At 44.3% G+C, this 18,807-nt stretch overlaps 1 protein-coding gene across 1 annotated transcript; it reads right to left on the reverse strand.

The window, feature by feature from the left end:
• Positions 1-964: 964 nt before the first annotated feature.
• Positions 965-10,313, reverse strand: ERICH5 (glutamate rich 5). Its single transcript, XM_030510678.1, has 3 exons — positions 9,751-10,313; positions 6,925-7,041; positions 965-4,767 (listed from the first exon to the last, which is right to left on the reverse strand). The coding sequence occupies exons 1-3, from the start codon at positions 10,025-10,027 to the stop codon at positions 4,745-4,747; spliced, it is 417 nt and encodes a 138-aa protein (XP_030366538.1). The 5' UTR covers positions 10,028-10,313; the 3' UTR covers positions 965-4,744.
• Positions 10,314-18,807: the final 8,494 nt, after the last annotated feature.

Here is an 18,807-nt window from a genome sequence, read left to right on the forward strand (position 1 = left end):
TTCTCCTGCTTTTTACTGAGCTGGTAAATTGTATCGGTATAGAAAAAAGATTAACAGTGAGGTTGTCACAGCAAGTATGTAGAAATGTATGGGTTTTTTACAGCATTGTCTTGCTTTCTCCTGACAAAATGGCTGATATTTTTATTAGAAGCAGGATAATGCTTTTGGTATTTCAAACAGTGAACTTCCAAGCAACAGCCTTTGAAAGGTACCTGACTTTTCTGCATGTAAACTTCCTATGCATAAACTTTATTAGCGTTGGCTTCTGCTCTGTTCTCTCTCCTTGGCTACACTATTAATGTTTTTCATATTCTACAACTCTGACTCAAGAAGTGATCCCACCTAAGAAAACACATGATTAGATTTGTTAGAAAGGAGCTAGTACTAACATGAATGTGACTTTCTAGAAAACACAAAGCAAATGTTGCTTCACTTTGTCGGCTAAAAATAATCAGTAATAATGAAATTTAATGGAGTTACATTTAAACAGATTCCTGATTTGTATTTGTGTTTCTGTGATACAGCTTTGCTCACATACTTTGTGGAATGTATTTCGCTTATTTGTAGCGGATTTAGTTAAAGTTCACCTTAGGCAGATTTCAGTAGTGTTGAACACGAGCCAAGTTCGGCCTTGTATGATCTCTATGGCTATCCATCCTTCTCGCATTACTTTTCTCTGCCTTGTGCTGCGGTGCCTCTCTGCCAACCTTGAACCTGACACTAGGTGGCAGGTTTGTATTTTTTTGTGTGCGCTATCTTGTTCATTTGCTGGTAGAAGTCCTTTATAGAACTCCCTTGGATGACTTCACTGGGGTGTAAATACACTATTGCTTTGCACAGTAAGGGACAGTCTGAGACTGAAATGTAAGTGAAACACCTGAAAAAAAAAATGCATTCTGGATGCAACTAACAAAAGGCCACACATATTTCCACTGAAAACGTTTGTATCAGTAAGTAGGTGGCATTCTGCAAAAAGTCAGGAACTAAAATCCACTTTTAGCCCTTTGGTTCTTTAGCTTTTAGCTGGAGACCAGTTGCACAGTTTCTTGGATGGTTCAGATCTAAATATGTATTCTTCAGTTACAGGAATTCTAGAATAACTGAAAGAAACTCTTATTTACAGCTATAGCATAGAAGTTCTCAACATGAACCATGAGCCTTCTATAGAGATGTTTAAAACTTTTATTGCTTTTGTTAAGCTGAGTGATATTATTTGATTCTATTCTTTAAAACAAAAAGGTTAAGCCCCATCATTCTCCGCTATGTAAAGCAAGTATCATGGGTATCTCTTAGGTCTTAGTTCCGCAAAGTACACAAACATTTAATAAATGCTCTTTTAACTAGAGGTAAGTTAGATTTAACTCTTTTTGTCTGCTAGACTGAGCAGCTAGCATGCAAAATATGAAGCTGTCATTCAGCACAGGGCATCCTAATTTCACCATTTAAAATTTGTTTCAATCACGTTACTTAAAAAAAACCCAACAAAACAGATCCTCTATTTGTGTGAAAGTAAAGCAATACTTCAGCATGCTCTGCTAGGTGTTTCTTTTAGTAGCTTTTTCTTCTTTTAAGTTATTGTATTCTCAACAGATTAAACAATGCAAAAATTCATTTCGGTACCTAGTTTTAATAAAAGTTTGTTCTCTGTTAAAGCACATAACCTAACTAAAACTGCTCCAATATTCTGCTACAAGCACCTTGCTCTTGTTGCAGTTTATACCTGGAAGCAGTTCCTCACTGAGTGAAAGAGCCAATCCCAGCCAGCCGGATTGCACATATATATCTTTTGGGATCCTGTGCGTGTGTGCCTGCATAGAGCTGACAGCTTGCAAATGTAACCTCTTCTAGGGCTGTCTTTATTGTCACTGAAACAAAATTCCTACCAGAACTTTCTCGTTAGCTTGGAAATTAAGTTTGTTCTCTCTAATGTCTTGCCCGGCACTCCCCGTGGCATGGAATGATTACTTCTACCTTGGATGAAGTTAAGGGCTCAAGATTGTCTAGCTCTTGATAAATATTTTTGAAGACTGTTTTGTATTTTGATTAAGTTTAAAACAAAACAGCTAAGGTATACTGCCATATCTCTGGAGATACATCTTGTAAACACAGACATTGGAGCATATCCTCCTCTCAGCCTTTAACATGAGGAAGCTCTTTGATCCACAGACCAGTTTCTGCCCTTGGCAACCTCTGCGATGTCCCACGTTTGCAGAAGCAGATAGCTGCATCTATTTTGGCCCTTTATGCCTTTGGGAACTCACAAACCATGATTACTAGACCCAAATGTATTTCTCAAGGCAGGGATGTTCAGCATACATCTAGCAGCTGCATCTGATCTTGTAGTAATTTAGGGGATTTAACATCTCATGTTCAACACAGCATCAACAATGAAAGTGTTCAACACTTTCATCTTTTAGAAAGGAAAAGGAAAAATAGCTTTCATCTGTTGTAATTATAGAATATGTAAGGACTGAAGATGACTGAGAAGAGCTGATGCTGTTGAGTCATTGAGTGGCTTATATTCCTTGTTTCCATTAGCATTGCTTAATGACCTGAAGAAGTTGAACAGTGAGGTAAGAATGTGTATTGTCACTTGTCTTCCTTGTAACAACAGCGATAGAAAGAGTGACTCTGAGGTGAGCAAGTTTTCTTGGCTCGCTTGTATCTTCATATTTTATTTTCAAGCGCAGCCTCCTCTGTTGCTATTACTGCTGCTGATCTCTGCCACTGAACTCTTCTTGGTTTATGCTTTAAAATTGTTCAATATAGCTGCTGCAACTCATGATCTAACACACAAGTAGTCCGCGTGGCTTCTGCGCCAATTTCATCTCCTATGTTTGGGAGCAGGGCTGTGCTGGCGTTGGTGCTGGTGGATGAAATGAATTCCCAGCTTGTAGGAGGAAACCAGACATGAGATGCAGCTGAAGATGGAAGTTCTTGGGCCCTGCTGTCCAGTATCACCCTAAAGTGTCCTTATCCTAGTTGACACCTGCTCCCCCACTTCTCAGCTCTTCAAGGTGCACGCTACATCTCTCATAGCTTTTTGTCATGGAATGATTTGCACATATGGACAAAAAGGTTGACTACCTCTGTTTGAATTCTTAATTCCTGCATAATGTCAATAGATTTTACTAGAACCAGGTGCTCATTTTAACGTCTCTATTATAGAAAGCTAGTAAAAATAAAAACTAAAACTCTGCAACATCCACGTTGCAAAAAAACCCTAAAAAAATAAAAGTATGCATTTTGGCTCTAAAAGTTTATGGTGTTGCCTGCAGGAAGATGACATTAAATGAAGCTGACAAGTTCAGAAGAGCGCTGGTAAGCAGAAAACCTTGGATTTAGTGATCTAGCCAAGGAATATCAGCTTACACAAAATGCTGATAGGCCAAGGATATCAATTCGATTATGTAAAACAAACCAAAGTCAGTGGAGCCAGATGTGCACGTGCAGCACACAATGTAGCTCTTTGAGGGAATTTGTACAATTTTCTGGGGACAATAAAGATTTTTGTGAAGCTCTTTTGTACAGTAAAGCTAATGAACAGCAACATGTGCTTGCCCTTGTCAGACGACTGACCTTTTTCTCCGTGTTCTACTTCCTTATGCCAGAGAATCCTGTAAACACAGTCCCCAGTAACATATAATAGATAGTCGCTTTGCAACATTTACCATCAGAACACATTTCTGTTCTCTATCTGATCCATAGCACCAATTACATTGAGGGCCTGTTTTCACAGGAAATTTGTTTGAAAGCTTTGTCATTCAGCTTCAGCTCCAAAATGATTATTTAGCATTTTGGAAAATACCTCAGGTGGTCCCTGGAAGCAAACTGCTCCTGGAGGACTGCACTGCAGGGAAATATAATAGATGACCTCTCCTTTGGGAACAGGCTTATATATGTCTCTGTTTCGAAATTTATTTTAGAAGCCAAAAATGTGTATTAGGAGCTACAGAGCTAAAGACAGGTTATTAATCACCATCAATGCTGTGAAGTTATCTTTATATTTCAAGTGTGCTAAGATTTGTAAAACTAAAACATCCCTCTCATAGATAAAACGCCTGTTCTTCCTGTTTCTGCAAAAGCCATCACATATATTGTACTACTGGCCTTTCAATCAATTTATTTTTAAAAATGGGAGAGCGAGCAGCAGACACCCCCTTGAGTCCTGGACACTGCACCCTGTAGATCTTCCATTTGCTGGAAAACTAACCTCTGCATTTAGTTACAGCCTGCTAAATGGGCACTTTCATCTTCTGGTCCTCTACGTGCTATGCACTTCAGCAGCTCCATATGCTGGTAGTCCAGGCACTCAGATAAATTGCCTGCATCCTACCATGGAAAAAAAAGAGCTACACTGTATTCTTTATGCTATAGAATGCTCGTTGGAGGTTTCAAAGGTTTGAAGTTACTTATCTGAACCTGGAAAAAATCCTTATTGAAAGCTGAATGGTTGTTCTGCTGTTGGAAAATGATCCCACTGTGCTGGCCGTGTACTGAAGGTGCTCTGTGGCAGGGAGGTGACAGCTCAGGTATTCCAAACACTTGAAGTCTTGGCAGCTTGACTTCAAAAAATGTATATCATATAAAACAACTTCTGATGCCTCTTACTGATCTCTGTGGCTTGTGGCTCGTGGCTCAATCCGTAAAAGCTTTTCTATTTTCCCAACCCAGTAACATTAGAAAGTGTTCATGCTGACAGAAGAGCAGGCCCAAGAAGAGGATGTTCACAGAGACATAAATTCTATTCCTTGTTATTAGCTGTCCCTGAAACACATGGAAACATTAATTTAACAATTAATGGAGGGTACAACTTGATATCCACTAAATCTTACAGGAATTCAAAGTGAATGTTCCCTGGAAGCATGAAAGGATGAAGGGGCTATCTGCTCTTCTCACAGATCTTTATGGATGTTCTGAAACAGCCACAAGCAGCCACTGGCTCTGCTCCCTCTTCCCCCATCCCATTCATACACAGTCCTCCCCTTACAGGCGTTAATGTCACCTGTGTGAAATCCAGTTACGCTGCCACAGTCTTATGCTCCTCCCCACCCTGCTGCCTTTTCTCTTACCAACTTCTGAAATCACTTGATAATTTCAGTCATCTTTGACACAGAAGCAGACATCAAATCTTAAGTAAGGACAGGAGACAAAGGGGTATATTCAAGTACAGGGTATTACATTTAAATGTAAGAAACCGGCTTTTTTTAACTGTAAGAGCAACCGACTGATTGGAACAGGCTGCGCAGAGTCTGTGGAGTCTCCACCCTTGGGGATGTTCACAACCCAACAGGACAACCTGATCCAGCTGACCCTGCTTTGAGCAGGACTAGCCAATCCCCAGAGGTATCTTCCTACCTCAACTATTCCGTGATAAAGGATGGTTGAGGAACCTCCCCCAGCCCCTGAAACTACATGTATTGGCCAGCAGCAGCTGAGAAACTATGAGTCTTGGTGGCTTCCTCAATAGCTGAAAGATGGTTCCCGAGGGTATGACTGGCAGAAATCATAGTGTCAGACCATCCCAGCTGGAAGTACTTCTTTTCCAGCCAGAAGACCCTGCAAGGATAGGTTGGGAACACGAGACATCCTAATAGTGAATGGTAGTCCACAAGGCTGGATAGGGAACACAGGGAAGATGGGAATTTTGCATGGGGATGCAGGTGAGAGATCCAACTGCAGTGATTCTCTGTGACAGAGTCCGACAGTAAATTTGCATGAACATTGCTAATATAGCGTGAAAAAACAAATAAATCTCTCTAGAGGTTTTGAACTGACCACACTTAGTGTGTCACTGAGCATTCCCTTGCTCAGAGACAGACCTCAGCGACCTTTAGAGCACTGTTTATTTTGCAATAGATCAGCTCACATCCTCTTAGTCATACCCTCTCAGGCAGAAGGCTCTGAGTGTTTTTGATCTCTCTCAAAGTAAGAATTTTTCCATTCCCTTTAGCGATCTTGCTTCCCTGCCCAAAATCTTGTTTCAGTTGTTCAATATCCTTTCAAGATGGAAGAATTTGTCCCTTACACAACAGCATCCAGATTTAAATGGTCACTGTTCCATTTCAGTCATTGCAGAAACATTCACTGGGGGAAGGGAAGAGGTGTCTGCATTGCTTGCTCATCCTTTTCCATGTTCCAGCACTACCATGGCATAACCTCTGCCTTCTGTGTCAAGCAAATACCTTATGTAGCAGACTCAGAAAAAATGAGTGTGAAAATGAGAAAAAAAAAGATCGTTCACCTTCTCACACTCTTAGTGAATGTGGTGCAAAAAACAACTTCTGCAGAAAGACTCTGGTGACAGAACTGTGAACATAATTTCCGAGGCTGTCAGAGAGACAGTCCTATCCCCTCAAATCCTTCTCTCTATTGGTGTGATGATTTTCCAAAGGCACTTTATTTGGCCTGTGATTTTTCCTTCCCACCATGTGACTGCATTTGCTGTGCACTGTGCTTTCATCCCAGCACTACACTGCTGATTTCAGCTGGTAAGGAGCACAAGGGGATCTAAAACGACTGTCTGGCATAAAATGGAAATCACAAAGCAGCATTAAGGCATTAGCTCATAAAAATAAGCCTGCAAATAATAATGATCACAGTCACGATTTTAACATGGGTTTTTATTTGCCAAGACTGCATGTTCCAGCCTGGCATTTTCCCAACAGAGGGGTAATTTATCACTGGTAAGAATCCTGTATTGTATAAAGACGACCCATGTAAAAAGCATGACTTCCAATTGAGTGCTTCCAATGATATCTCTTAATGCAAATAAACATATTTATGACTCCCTCCTTTGTGTTAAAATGTAGAGCAGCTGTACGCCAGCAGGGGTATGACAAGATGTGCTCATTAAGAACAGCACAGTCTTTTCTGTCTCCTAAACAATAGCCCACACATTCCTTCCCTCCTCTGTCAACATACCTATCTCTGTTGCTGCTGCACTATCCACAGCTTCTCCTGTTTCTTCTTCTTTTGTTTCAGGCCCCCCGCTTACTGTCTCACTGAGCAGCTCATTTTCCACCTGTTCTCCCGTCTCACCTGGGAACAGTAACCATGGAGATCAAATTAGGAACACTAAGAAAAGCACCAAGTCCCCAAGCTCATTTCTGTAAATTTGATTTTGCTTTGTCCGGTCTGCAATGCCTCTTACCAAGGTACCCTCTCAATGAATCCATAGAATGGTTTGGGATGGAAGGGACCTCAAAAATCATACAGTTCTAACCACTAGTTCCAGGAACACCTTCCACTAGACCAGGTTGCTTCAAGCCCCATCCAACCTGGCCTTGAACGCTGCCAGGGATGAGGCAGTCACAGCTTCTCAGGGCAACCCATGCCAGTGTCTCACCACCCTCATAGTGAAGAATTTCTTCCTAAAATCTAGACTAAATATATTTCTCAACATAAGAAGGACATGGAGCTGTTGGAACAGGTCCAGGGGAGGCCACGAGGATGGTAAAGGGGCTGGAGCACCTTCTATATGAAGACAGGCTGAGAAAGTTGAGGCTGTTCAGCCTGGAGAAGAGAAGGCTGCGTGGAGACCTCATAGCAGCCTTCCAGTATCTGAAGGGGGCCTATAAGGATGCGGAGGAGGGACTCTTCATCAGGGACTGTGGCAATAGGACAAGGGGTAACGGGTTCAAACTTAAACAGGGGAAGTTTAGGTTAGATATAAGGAAGAAGTATTTTACTGTGAGGGTGGTGAGGCACTGGAACAGATTGCCCAAGGAAGCTGTGAATGCTCCATCCCTGACAGTAAACTGTAAAGTTCTCCTGATGCTTTCACAAAATCCCCTCATCATGCGTGTTATATCTGTTCAAATTATTTTTCCTGGATTTTATTTTATTGGTGTACAGTTTTATTTGCAATTGGAACAAAACAAATAGAAAACACGGTAACGTGCCAGTCTGGCTGAAGCTGTGCTGTCCCTGGAAAGCTCCTACCTGATTAATCTACTTACACAGCTGCTGAAGAATAAAGGAAAGCAAAGCAAACACTAAGTATCATATGCATCACAACATAAAAATGGAAGGTCCCTTCTTCATCATATGTATCATGGAAAGATAATGCACACAAGATGTTACTTCTAGCTTGGAACACATAGGAGCAAAACTTTTTCCCCAAAAGCCTTGATTCATTTGCCCTGCAAGCAGCATGAATCACTTGGTGGTCAAAGCCCCGTAACCGATCTTCAGGCAACAGGTTATTGTAAATGTGTTTCCATGGACATGAGGTCATACCACAAAGTTCAGGGCATGCTGCCCTGCCTCCAGCACTATGCCTTTCAGTTCAGGAATGGTGATTAATGAAACTGGAGTTTTCAGCTGGGCAAAACTACATGTTTTACAGATGAGCACCCAGTCATTCACTGCTTATATAAAAGAGACTTTATTCCAAAGGATAGATGCCCATTTTATGTAGAGAAAGAAAACCTCAAAATTCTTTTGTGAAGAGACATGGGAAGACAAGCCAACCACCATGCTCAGCTACTGGGATACAAAGAGTCAGATTTATATAGCCAGTTTAGAGATGTGCACAGCAAAGCCACAGGGTTAGTGCTAGTGCATGTAATTGGCTCTGAGCTTCACACAGATCAGTCCTTCTCCTGCATCTTGACTTCTTCAAGGCAAATGTGGAATGAGGAAGGCTGCTGATGCCACATTTTCCCTGCATAGAAATACTTCTGATGTGCCTCACCTGCTTATTCCCTCAGTAAATGCTCCCCCAGGGAGTATCTGATTCCTCACCCAGCTGCTTTGTACCATTTAGGAGAAATTCGATTCCTCCTGTGAAGTGTTCACCTTCTGCATGTTTAGTCTATGGAAGACACATCTCCTGGGCACTAACCCAAAGATGAGCACACCTCCTGCTAAAGGTCCCTCTCACAGCACATGGAAACAGCTGCCGTCTCAGACACCACTGCTTCCTCACACAGCCTTCCTCCCCAGCTAGTCATCTCCAAACCCGTGTCACGGAATCATAGAATGGTTTGGGTTGGAAGGGACCTTAAACATCATCCAGTTCCTAGCCCCTGCCATGGGCAGGGACACCTTCCACTAGACCAGGTTGCTCCAAGCCCCGTCCAACCTGGCCTTGAACACTGCCAGGAATGGGGCAGCCACAGCTTCTCTGGGCAACCTGTGCCAGCGCCTCAGCGCCCTCACAGGGAAGAACTTCTTCTTAATAGTGAATCTAAATCTCCCCTCTTTCAGTTTAAAGCCATTACCCCTGGTCCTGCCACTACTACTACCTGCTTGTGGAGTAGCTAAACTTCTAGGACAGACTGGATATGCCAAGCGTGCATCAGAGATGCTTTTTCTTCTACATCCAGGCATGCACCCTTCAGCCTTATGTGCACAGGGACAGTTGCTTTATAATTAATACATGTGACTAAGCAATGCAGCCTTTGGTCTCCGCACATACTAAAGAATGTGTGTGAGCTACACAAAACCACAGCATTTTAAATGAGGGGTATGGTGGGGCATTTTACCTGCTAAGAACCAAAAGGACATGGAATGAAATTGCAGAAATAGTGACTGGAAATGCCGATTAAATTTATTACAGCTTGGACTTCCGAGTCTGAGGCTTCCCCAGACACATCCTTCTACACCCCACATTGTACAGACTCCCCAGACCAAATTCTGACTCCAAAAGCTCATGTGAGGTTCTCAGTAAAGTCAAAGGGACCCACATACAAGTCCCTGGAGGCAGAATCTGGTCTCCTGAATTTATGGAAGCACAAATATTACCCTCAATGAGGTGGTCCTCTTCAGCAATATGTACTTTCTCGATGATTTCCACTACAGAGCTGTCACTGCCCTCCACCAGTCCGCTGTCCTCTGCTGGTCCTGGTGATGGTGTTCCAGCATCTTCTCCAGGTCCTGGAAGTGAAGGCACATTGCTCTCCTCTTGCCACACAATTGGCAGCTCAGAGCTCTCCTCTGCTCCTGCAGGCAGGGGCTCGGTGCCCTCTGGCTCCTCCCTTTTACTGACTGAATCCATCTTCTCCTCTATGGCCAGAATCATGGCTGTCGCCTCTTCTTCTGGCAGAGGCTCACCCAGGTTTGTCTCCTCAGAGGCAAGACTCTCATGCTTCACTGGGTCCAGCTGCGTTTGGTCAGCTATGGTTTCATGATCGTCTGCAGTCGAGGTGTTTTCACCTGATGAAGCTTTTAGTTACAGCAGGGCAAGGAAAGAAAAAGGAGAATTACGGATGACTGGTGAGCCAGCATGTAAGCTAGGTGAGAACTAGACCCACAGGGGACTGCGCAAGCACTGCCTGCCGAAGAGCTCCCACATGGCTATGGACAATACTTCTTCACAGGTCTGCTGCTCTTACACATATCAAGAAGAGGATGGTGCTGCTCTTACATAGAAAAAAAAAAACATTTTGGCTTGATGCACATCATACGTTTTTATATGAAGAGAGCTGACCTGTTTACACATCAATGTCCTACTACATTTTGCCTTACACATCTGGAGTGCGCAGAAGGTTTCCTGGTGATGGGACACTATGCAAAGAAGCACCTTTTCCTGCCCCAAACCAAGCACAGAATCCACGTGCTAAGTGGGAGGGAGCTGCTGCCATGGGCTGCACATGGGAAACTTCTGGTGGTGTCTCCAGGGGAGGCTGAATGGAAAACACTGAGAACTTTCTCATCCCTGAGGGTGAGCAGTGCCCATTTCTTAAAACAAAAAAGTCTGTCTTTTTAAATACTAAACTACCATTTGTAGTACGCTTTGTCTAATAAAACAGGAAGCCTAAACCAATTAAAACTTCCAATCTTTCATCTTTTATCAACTTACTGGGCAAGTAAAGCAATGAGCTGTTTTGGAAGACAAAGTTTATGAATAAAGAAATAGCAAAATTACTCTGTCAGGTATTTAAGGATAAAAGTTATTGTCTCAAGATGAGCTCTGCCTACCTGACTGAATTAATAACTTTCTGATTAAATTCAGTTTGAGAAGAGCATGTACTTAACCTTCTCCAAGGGAATGTCAGCATGAAAACCCTGGGAATTCATGTATGAAATCTGTTTATATAATTACAAAACTGAACAAATTGTATTTTCTGAGAAAATGATGATTGCAGTGACAAAACCAGTGAGCAGAACCATACAATGCTTCACATACACACAGATGAACTGTGAAAAAATGCAGTAAGACCTGCTCTTAAAACAGCTGCTTCAATACTGCTGCTCTTAAGGTAACTTTGCAGTTCTTTTGAGGCATTCAAGAAAACACTTGCCCAACAAGGGTCACCTTGTTGGTGTGTACCTACAGACCTGGGGAAGGATGGCTGTGTCAGGGGAAGAGCAAGAACAGGGAATCTGGACTGTCAAGACAGACAGAAAGCAACTTTTGACTATGGGACATGTAAAATCTCATTTTTCCCAGGAAGTGTAAAACCAACCAAAGTCCAACCAATCCCTTCACATTCACAAGGTATAGCTATTTACAATAGCTATTACTTCATCAATAATAATAATAACAGCTATTGCCTCCTCAAAAAAAGGAGGTAAGCTCAGCTACAGACCCACTCCTGATGGCTGCAGAGGGGCAGTGGAAAGGGCAAAGGATCCCAGCCTGTGGGGCTGGGTTTCAGTCTGTCATGGGACATTCCTCCTTGAACTTGCCCTAGCCCCTTTTCCAACCCATTCACACTCTTAGCCTCTGCCATGACCATGGCAATGAGGTCTGTGCTTAAAATCCCAGTAAAATGCATTCTGGCTGTTTTTAAGCTTGCTGCTATTCATTTCACCAAGAGACATAGTTCTTGTGTTACCAGAAACAGCAAATACATTTCACTGTTTACCTTCTCTGGATCTCTATCACACCTTGTCTTCCAGGCACTCCTTTTCCTAACATGAAGCTCAATGTGAAACAGATACCAAATCAGAGTAACAGCTTGAACTTAAGCTATTCTAATGAGTGACTGGAAAAAGCAGTGTATGCTCAGAGATCAGAGACTTGATCCTCTCACATTTTTATTTTTCACCCTGTAGACACTTCTCATGCCTTCACCTTCCCTGGTACGAGGTGGACAGGGAGCATTCGAAACCTACAGACAGAAATAAACGAGCCATGAAAACCAGCATTTTTACAGAGTTTTCAGTTGGTGTAATCAGTAAAGGAAACAATTCAAACCCACTATTATGATGAATCTCCTGCAGCTCCTATAAACATCAGCCCTGTAGCTTCCAGCTAAGCCTCTCTTCACCAAGATGTTTCATATAAACTGGATTATAACATGCTGCCATGCACTGCGAGCCCTGCACTGCTGGAAACCCTGGAAGCATTCCTCTGCTCTCATCTGAAATGCAAAGAATTCTCTAATATGGAAAGAATAAATCCTCCCGGTAATCTGTTCAATACCTTTATCCCCAAGAGGAATGAGCATCATGTGGCAGTCAACATTCCTTGGATGCCTTCTGGTTTTGCTTTATTTTTTAAATTTATCATTTTTATTTTCCCTTCTGTAGACAATTTCAGCTGGAGAAGCAATGAAAAGCACAGTGAATGGACATGGGCCATGGCTATGGTATTTTCTCCTTTGCCTTCTTTCTTTCCTTTTGGAAAAGCCTCACTTTTTTGTGAGTTACACATCAATGCAAGGAAATTAAATATTTTGGGGGTTTTTTTTTTCCTATTAACACATTTAGAGAAGTTTCTTTCAAAATATCTTCTCTTATTAAACAAAATTAGAAAATAACTAATATATCTGCCTGGTAACTGCCCAGTTAATGGAGATCTTTCATCTGTAATTACAAACTGCACTTTATCATTACCATGACATCAGTTGATGTATTTAGTACATTTCATAACCTAACCTAATTGAACATTCTGGCCTTTAGACGAATTCCTAAAATACCCAGAAATTGCTTCAGTTGTTTCCCTGAGCCCTTCAGTGTTCCTGTGCAAATACCTTTCAGCAAGGGATAGAAAGGCAGAGCAAAATGATACCTTGACCAGGTGAACAAGGCAGCAGGTACAGTATAAAGAGATTCCTGCTGATGTTTCCAGTGGGGCTCCTCGGTTTGCAGATATATGCTGGCTCTATTGCGGCACAGACAACACTCATCCCGTACAATCTGCCACCACCTCTGCAGTCATAAACCACACCACCGCAAGGCAACAAATGGAAAATAAGTCTATACAGAAAACACAAATGCTGCAGCCAGAATATTAGCATTAGATGATGTTTAGAGCTCAACTACACAGGAAACAAATGCAGTAAAATGAAATGCAAACAACTTTTATGTATCTATCTTCAGGATGAAGACTTTCTGGAGAGGCCAGTATCTGTAACTGCAGCACTGAGGTTCTCATAAAATGTGTTTCCAAACCTCCACTGGAGCAAAGAGCAAAATATGATGAACACAGAAACACAGTTTTATTTAACTTCCACTGAACAGCAAAGATATTCTTATGGACCATCCTACAAATACACCTTACACCCAAAATAATCCTCTACGACTTAGGCTAAATCATAGTCACAAGAATGTTGCTGGTCTTGGGGAGGATGTATGGATTTTGTAAGAAAAAGGAAGGATTGCAGGGTCAGGTATTGCTAGGTCACTATTATTTTAAATAGGGGAACAGAAGCATTGGATTTACAAGGTGTTACACAAAAGGAGGCTGCAGGGAGGAGCAGAACCCAGTAACTTATTAGTTTTAAAGAAGCAGCAGTTTACGAAAACATCTGGAAAAAAGTGAAAGAGGGTAGATGTAGGTATTAGGAATAAGTTCTTCCCTGTGAGGGTGGTGAGGGCTGTGAGGGTGCCCAGAGAAGCCGTGGCTGCCCCATTCCTGGCAGTGTTCAAGGCCAGGTTGGACGGGGCTTGGAGCAACCTGGTCTAGTGGAAGGTGTCCCTGCCCATGGCAGGGGCTAGGAACTAGATGATCTTTAAGGTCCCTTCCAACCCAAACCATTCTATGATTCTGTGATCGTTCACGACGCGCAGCTCCACCAGAATTGAAAGCCGGGACCAACCCGACGTGCTCCTGCTCCCCGCGGCGCCTGCCCACGGACGGGACCCCCCGGGCCAAGGCTCCCGGCTACTCACGCAACGCGGCTTCCCCCGGTGCGCCAGCCCCGTGGGCAGCCCCCGTCCCAGCCCTGCTCACCCCGGCCCGGCCCAGCTCACCCCGCGGCGGCGGCGGCTCCCGGGGGTGGCGGCGGGCGCTGCTGGAGCAGCCCATGGCGCGGCGGCCGCGCTGCAGCCTCTGCCCGGCTGCCCGGCCGGGGCGGGGTGGGGTGAGGTGAGGAGGGGCCGGAGGTGCCGCCGAGCAGCGCCGAGCGGCGGAGCCGGGGGGGCCGAGGGGGTGGCCCTGGCGCCTGAAAACACCCCCCGCACAGCCCCGGCACTGTCCATTCCTGCCCTTCAGGCGCTCTCCTGTGCGGGTGCCACAAAGTCCAGGTGGCAGCAGCCGGGAGAGGGACTGCAGGTCTGCGGGACAGCAGCTGGAGAGACCCACGGATTTAATCCTGGGTGTGTGCACGTGTAGGTGAAACTGGCTAGCAAACTGCAAGCCAGGTTAGCACCCGTACACCAGGTAAGAGGGTCCACATGGACTTGGAGGCCATGGTGATGTTTGAGGGTCCACGAATGTTGTGCTTGTGAACCTAAGACTGCGGGTGAGGGGGTTCTGCATGGAACCCCAGTCCTGAGCACCCGTAGAGGAGCAGCAGCACTGGGCTATCTGCACTTACAGGGTATGTGGTACATGCAAGTGCTGCTAAACGCGGTGCTCTGCCTTAGCATACCGATTGTGTCTACTTCTACACACACAGGGGGCTTGGCCTTGCTACTGGCCCTCCCCACAAATGGGAACATCCTGCGGGACTGGGATGGGGGCATCTCTGGGGTCTCGGCAGCTGGAGGCAAGAAGGAATCCCCATGCTGTAGGGTGCTCTGGATTCAGCAGCCACCTCCTTACCATCAGGCTTTAACGGTAAAATAAAGACATTAGGATTTTTATATCTACATATAGGCAAATCAACAGATGTCCAGGGAAGCCCAGGTGGCTTAGAATCTTTCCAAATAGTAAGAATGAAGATTTGCCATATATTTGCTTGCACAAGCGGGTCCAGTGTCTTTTATTTATTGCACCCAAGATATGTTTCTTTATGTTCTTCAAATTTAATCACCCATTGTTCTAAATAAACATTTTTTTTAATCCATCAAGAAACTTGTCCAGACAAATCATATTGTCTTTGGACGTTTGTCCAGGGCTTGCTGATGTCCTACAGCCAAGGTGGAGCAGCAGCACTAACTCCAGCCAGGCTGCAGTACATAAGGAAATCCTGGACATGGGGTATATTATATGGTATGTGTACTACCACTGCAGCACAAGTGTTCAGCTCTGGCACCCCTGGGAAAGACTGACACATGTGAGGGATGTATTGTACAGATATGAGGTGTACCCTGGAGCTGCTGGACTTACTGCATGTACAGTGCACACCAAGTGCACCCATGTCACTCTGGGAAATCACCTGGCAAATGTACAAGGAGCAACACAGGAGGGAATACACCATGTAAGTCTAAACACATTAACTTCTGCTTCCTCAGCTCGAGTTCATTTTTAGGACACTTTTAAAAAATAACAGAAAAAACCCTGTAGGCTGTATAGATTTCTCTATGGCTGTATATAAGATTTTTACCAGACACTAGGAATGCTGGTAACTGTAGCATTAGCAAAGCATAAAGCTGCTATGTAAGCACAAAAGCAGAAGTGCAGTGAAGGGCTTAGCAACTTAAAAGTTAATTTCAGTAATATCTAATGTTCATGCTTTGTCAGAGGTGGACATGTGTGTGAAGACACCTGGGCACCCACCTACTGCCTGCTGACTGGGACAGCTCTGCTCCCACTGATAGGAAAGTAGAAGCGCCTGTGCCTGTGAAGGAGCTGGGGAAGCTGCCTGCAGACAGCACATATGCAAGGGAGGGATAGCAAACATACCTGCTATCCCACCTTTTTTCTGTGATGTTGTTTCAGAGAACAAAGCAAGGAGGCCAGGCCACCAGGACAGACTCATTGAGCACCAGGCACTGAGGAAAATAAAAAAGGGAAAGCTACATTCAGTTCCTTCTCTTGCCTGTGGAGCTTCGTACCTGCTCCCCTCCGTGTCCTAAACAAAGGGTAAATTGTGCAGAGTGCACCTGCCATCCATCTTACTGAGACAGTGGAGAAAGGAATTTACAAGGAAAGATTTACAAGGCCAGAGAGGGGAAACAAGTGTGGGCATGTATCCGCAGCCAAGAGCGCTCACCAGGGGGGCCAGGGCTGCTCTGTACTTCATGTTCTTTAAACAGCCCTTGGATACGGTACAGAAGTGGGAATTAGAACCCAAGGGCCATTTGTCAGGTCACTCCCAGAATCACTAAATACCAATTTCATGTCTTCTTCCCTCCTCCCTCGAGTAATGGCGAAGTTGCATCTTTTCAGCAGGAAGACTAGATACAACAGAGCTAGTGCTGGAGCTGGACATACGAAGGGCCATGGCAGGACAAGGTTGCACCTCAGTGTATCAGCTGTATTGCCACGTTCTGGGTCAGGCCAAGGAAAACTATTTTATTCATGAATATAAGTTGGGAGTTCCCGTCCCCTTAATAAACCTACTGGAAGGAAGGGTGGCCAAGGAGAGGTTTGCATTCAGGCCCACTGGACCTGTGCATTACTGGGATTCCAGCTTCCCAGAGATCTGAAACAAAGAGCTGCATTCATCTGCCTGACAATACAGGGGATAGGTCGGTGCATGACCCTGTGAAAATCAGATGAACATGTTTGCATTTGCTGTAAATGCGATGATTATCAGAGAACAATCTGTCACTTTTAATAGCTCTGACAAGCGCAAAAGGAGAAAATAACAGCTGCAGGTGTTCACATAACCTTATTGTGTAACTGTGCAGAGATTTTGATGGGACTGAAAATGTCAGAAAGAACAGGACTATATTTTTGCATGTTTTTATACTATCAAAACAGTATGCTTTCATCATATTGATAAAATAAAGATGCAGGACCAGCTTTTCAAAAGATCCGTTGTCTTTCTTGAATTGAACCTTGTCTACCGTGGCTGGCACTGTCGTTTTCTGATTGACGCGTTGGCATTAGTGCTGCCACAGGAGCTCCCTGCCTTTCCCTTTCATCTCCCCCTCCCTGGCTGCACATTTCCACCTCCAGCAGGACGTCAAATGAAGCACTGACCTGACTTAAGAACAATTGTGAGGAAAAAACAAAACAAAAGCTCAGGGTGGGAATTCCTTCAGCTGCTATCTCTACTGAAATCGATATGTCATGAAGTTATGGCCCCAGCTGAAGGGTGGCCATTAGACTGTTACTCCAGTCATGACTTAGGAATCTGTGATCGCATGTCCTCAAGAAAAAGTCTCAAAGAAAATAAGGCTGCTTTATGATCTTAGATGTTTTCCATCTTCTAGGTCAGTTAGAACGTCTCAGATACACTGAGTTGGTTTCATTTTCTTCCAGGTCCAAAATGATTGAAATGCTCTCCAGTTTTTGGGATAGGTCAATGCTCCACCAGTGACTTTACTTGCAGTGCTCTCACTCTCCTAAACTGGGGCTTTCTTACACAACCTCTTCAGCATCTTGGGGGCATGAGGGAAGGGTGGCGAAAGACCTCCTTCAAGACCACCACTCTCCACTCTCCAGATCTGAATGAAATTATCTCCCTCTCCGTTGGAAACCCTGCCCCTGCCCTCTCACTAGGCAAGTGCAGAGTAAGGCCATGGTGGGAGAAGCAATAAGGGAGGAAGCATGGCCCTGCTTTTTCTATGTACTCTCTATTCCCTGCATGCGCATCTTCCCTGCCAAACCAAGCACTCGCCTGCAGAGCCCCTGAGCCAGAGTAATACCCGACTCAGCTCATGAAGGAATTGATCTCCCTGGCTGAGCGTGGCTGGCGGGGCAGGCAGGAGAGCTGGATGTGGCCACGGTACCTGCTGTTAGTGCTGAGAGAGGTGACGCTGCTTTTCCTGAGGTTGCCAGCTGCTCCCTGGATCTCTTCATCTTGAGACTTGCTTGTTGAAGTTAGAGATACTGTCTGCTTCTTCCCTCCTTTTCTTTTATTTCTGCTGTATCACTGCATCATCATGGAGGGGAGCTCAGCATCAGCTGCGGAGGGTGCAAAACTCTGGCTGATGTCTGCTGTGCCTTCCCCCCTGCTTTAATTCTCAAACCCCTGCACTGTAAATACCCATCCCCTCCCAGCTGCTGATTTTTAACAAAACAGTGGCTGTACAATATTGTTTAAGGAATTTTGGGGGGGCCAAAGCCTTTTGTTCCTTTTAGTGTTGCTTTCAACTGACTTGGACTGACCCTAAAAGACATTTTATGGACCACAGGTCCCCAGGAGAAGCCTTCATGGCCACAGAAAGGAGACTGGGGGGGTGAGAGTCAGTAGCGCTCGTTTCTGCATGAATTTTCCCCCCACAGATCCTTATTCCACCCAGATTTAGGGACAGAATTTGGGGTTCAATGACGACAGTGTCTGTCAAAAAGTTCTTTTGGAAATACAGGGTTTTTTTCAAAAACACATCGCTGGAAAGAACCAGTTTTATAAACTCTTCAGACAGGTATTGCGTTCCCTCCTAACTTGAGCGGAGGTTGCAAGGGTGCCCTTGAAAACAGCTCCCTCTGCCGGAGCCGTGCACTGCTCCCACATTTTGCAAGACAGCATAGTTGAGAGGAATCACACCGAAGACTTCACGGGGCTCACTGAGCTTTATATTCTCCTCCCAGTAATTCCAACAAGCAAGAACAGATGAATGTTTCACCTGACCACA

The sequence above is a fragment of the Strigops habroptila genome, chromosome 1 (assembly GCF_004027225.2).
Source record: "Strigops habroptila isolate Jane chromosome 1, bStrHab1.2.pri, whole genome shotgun sequence".
Lineage (NCBI taxonomy): Eukaryota > Metazoa > Chordata > Aves > Psittaciformes > Psittacidae > Strigops > Strigops habroptila.

What these genes read in the sequence shown, in the direction of transcription:
- ERICH5 (XM_030510678.1), bottom strand. Translation starts at nt 10,027, where the DNA reads ATGATTCTGGCCATAGAGGAGAAGATGGATTCAGTCAGTAAAAGGGAG. An exon ending in AGAGGACCACCTCATTGAGG is followed by an intron (nt 7,042 to 9,750) that starts GTAATATTTGTG and finishes TACTGTTCCCAG; the next exon opens with GTGAGACGGGAGAACAGGTG. An exon ending in TGCAGCAGCAACAGAGATAG is followed by an intron (nt 4,768 to 6,924) that starts GTATGTTGACAG and finishes CATGTGTTTCAG; the next exon opens with GGACAGCTAATAACAAGGAA.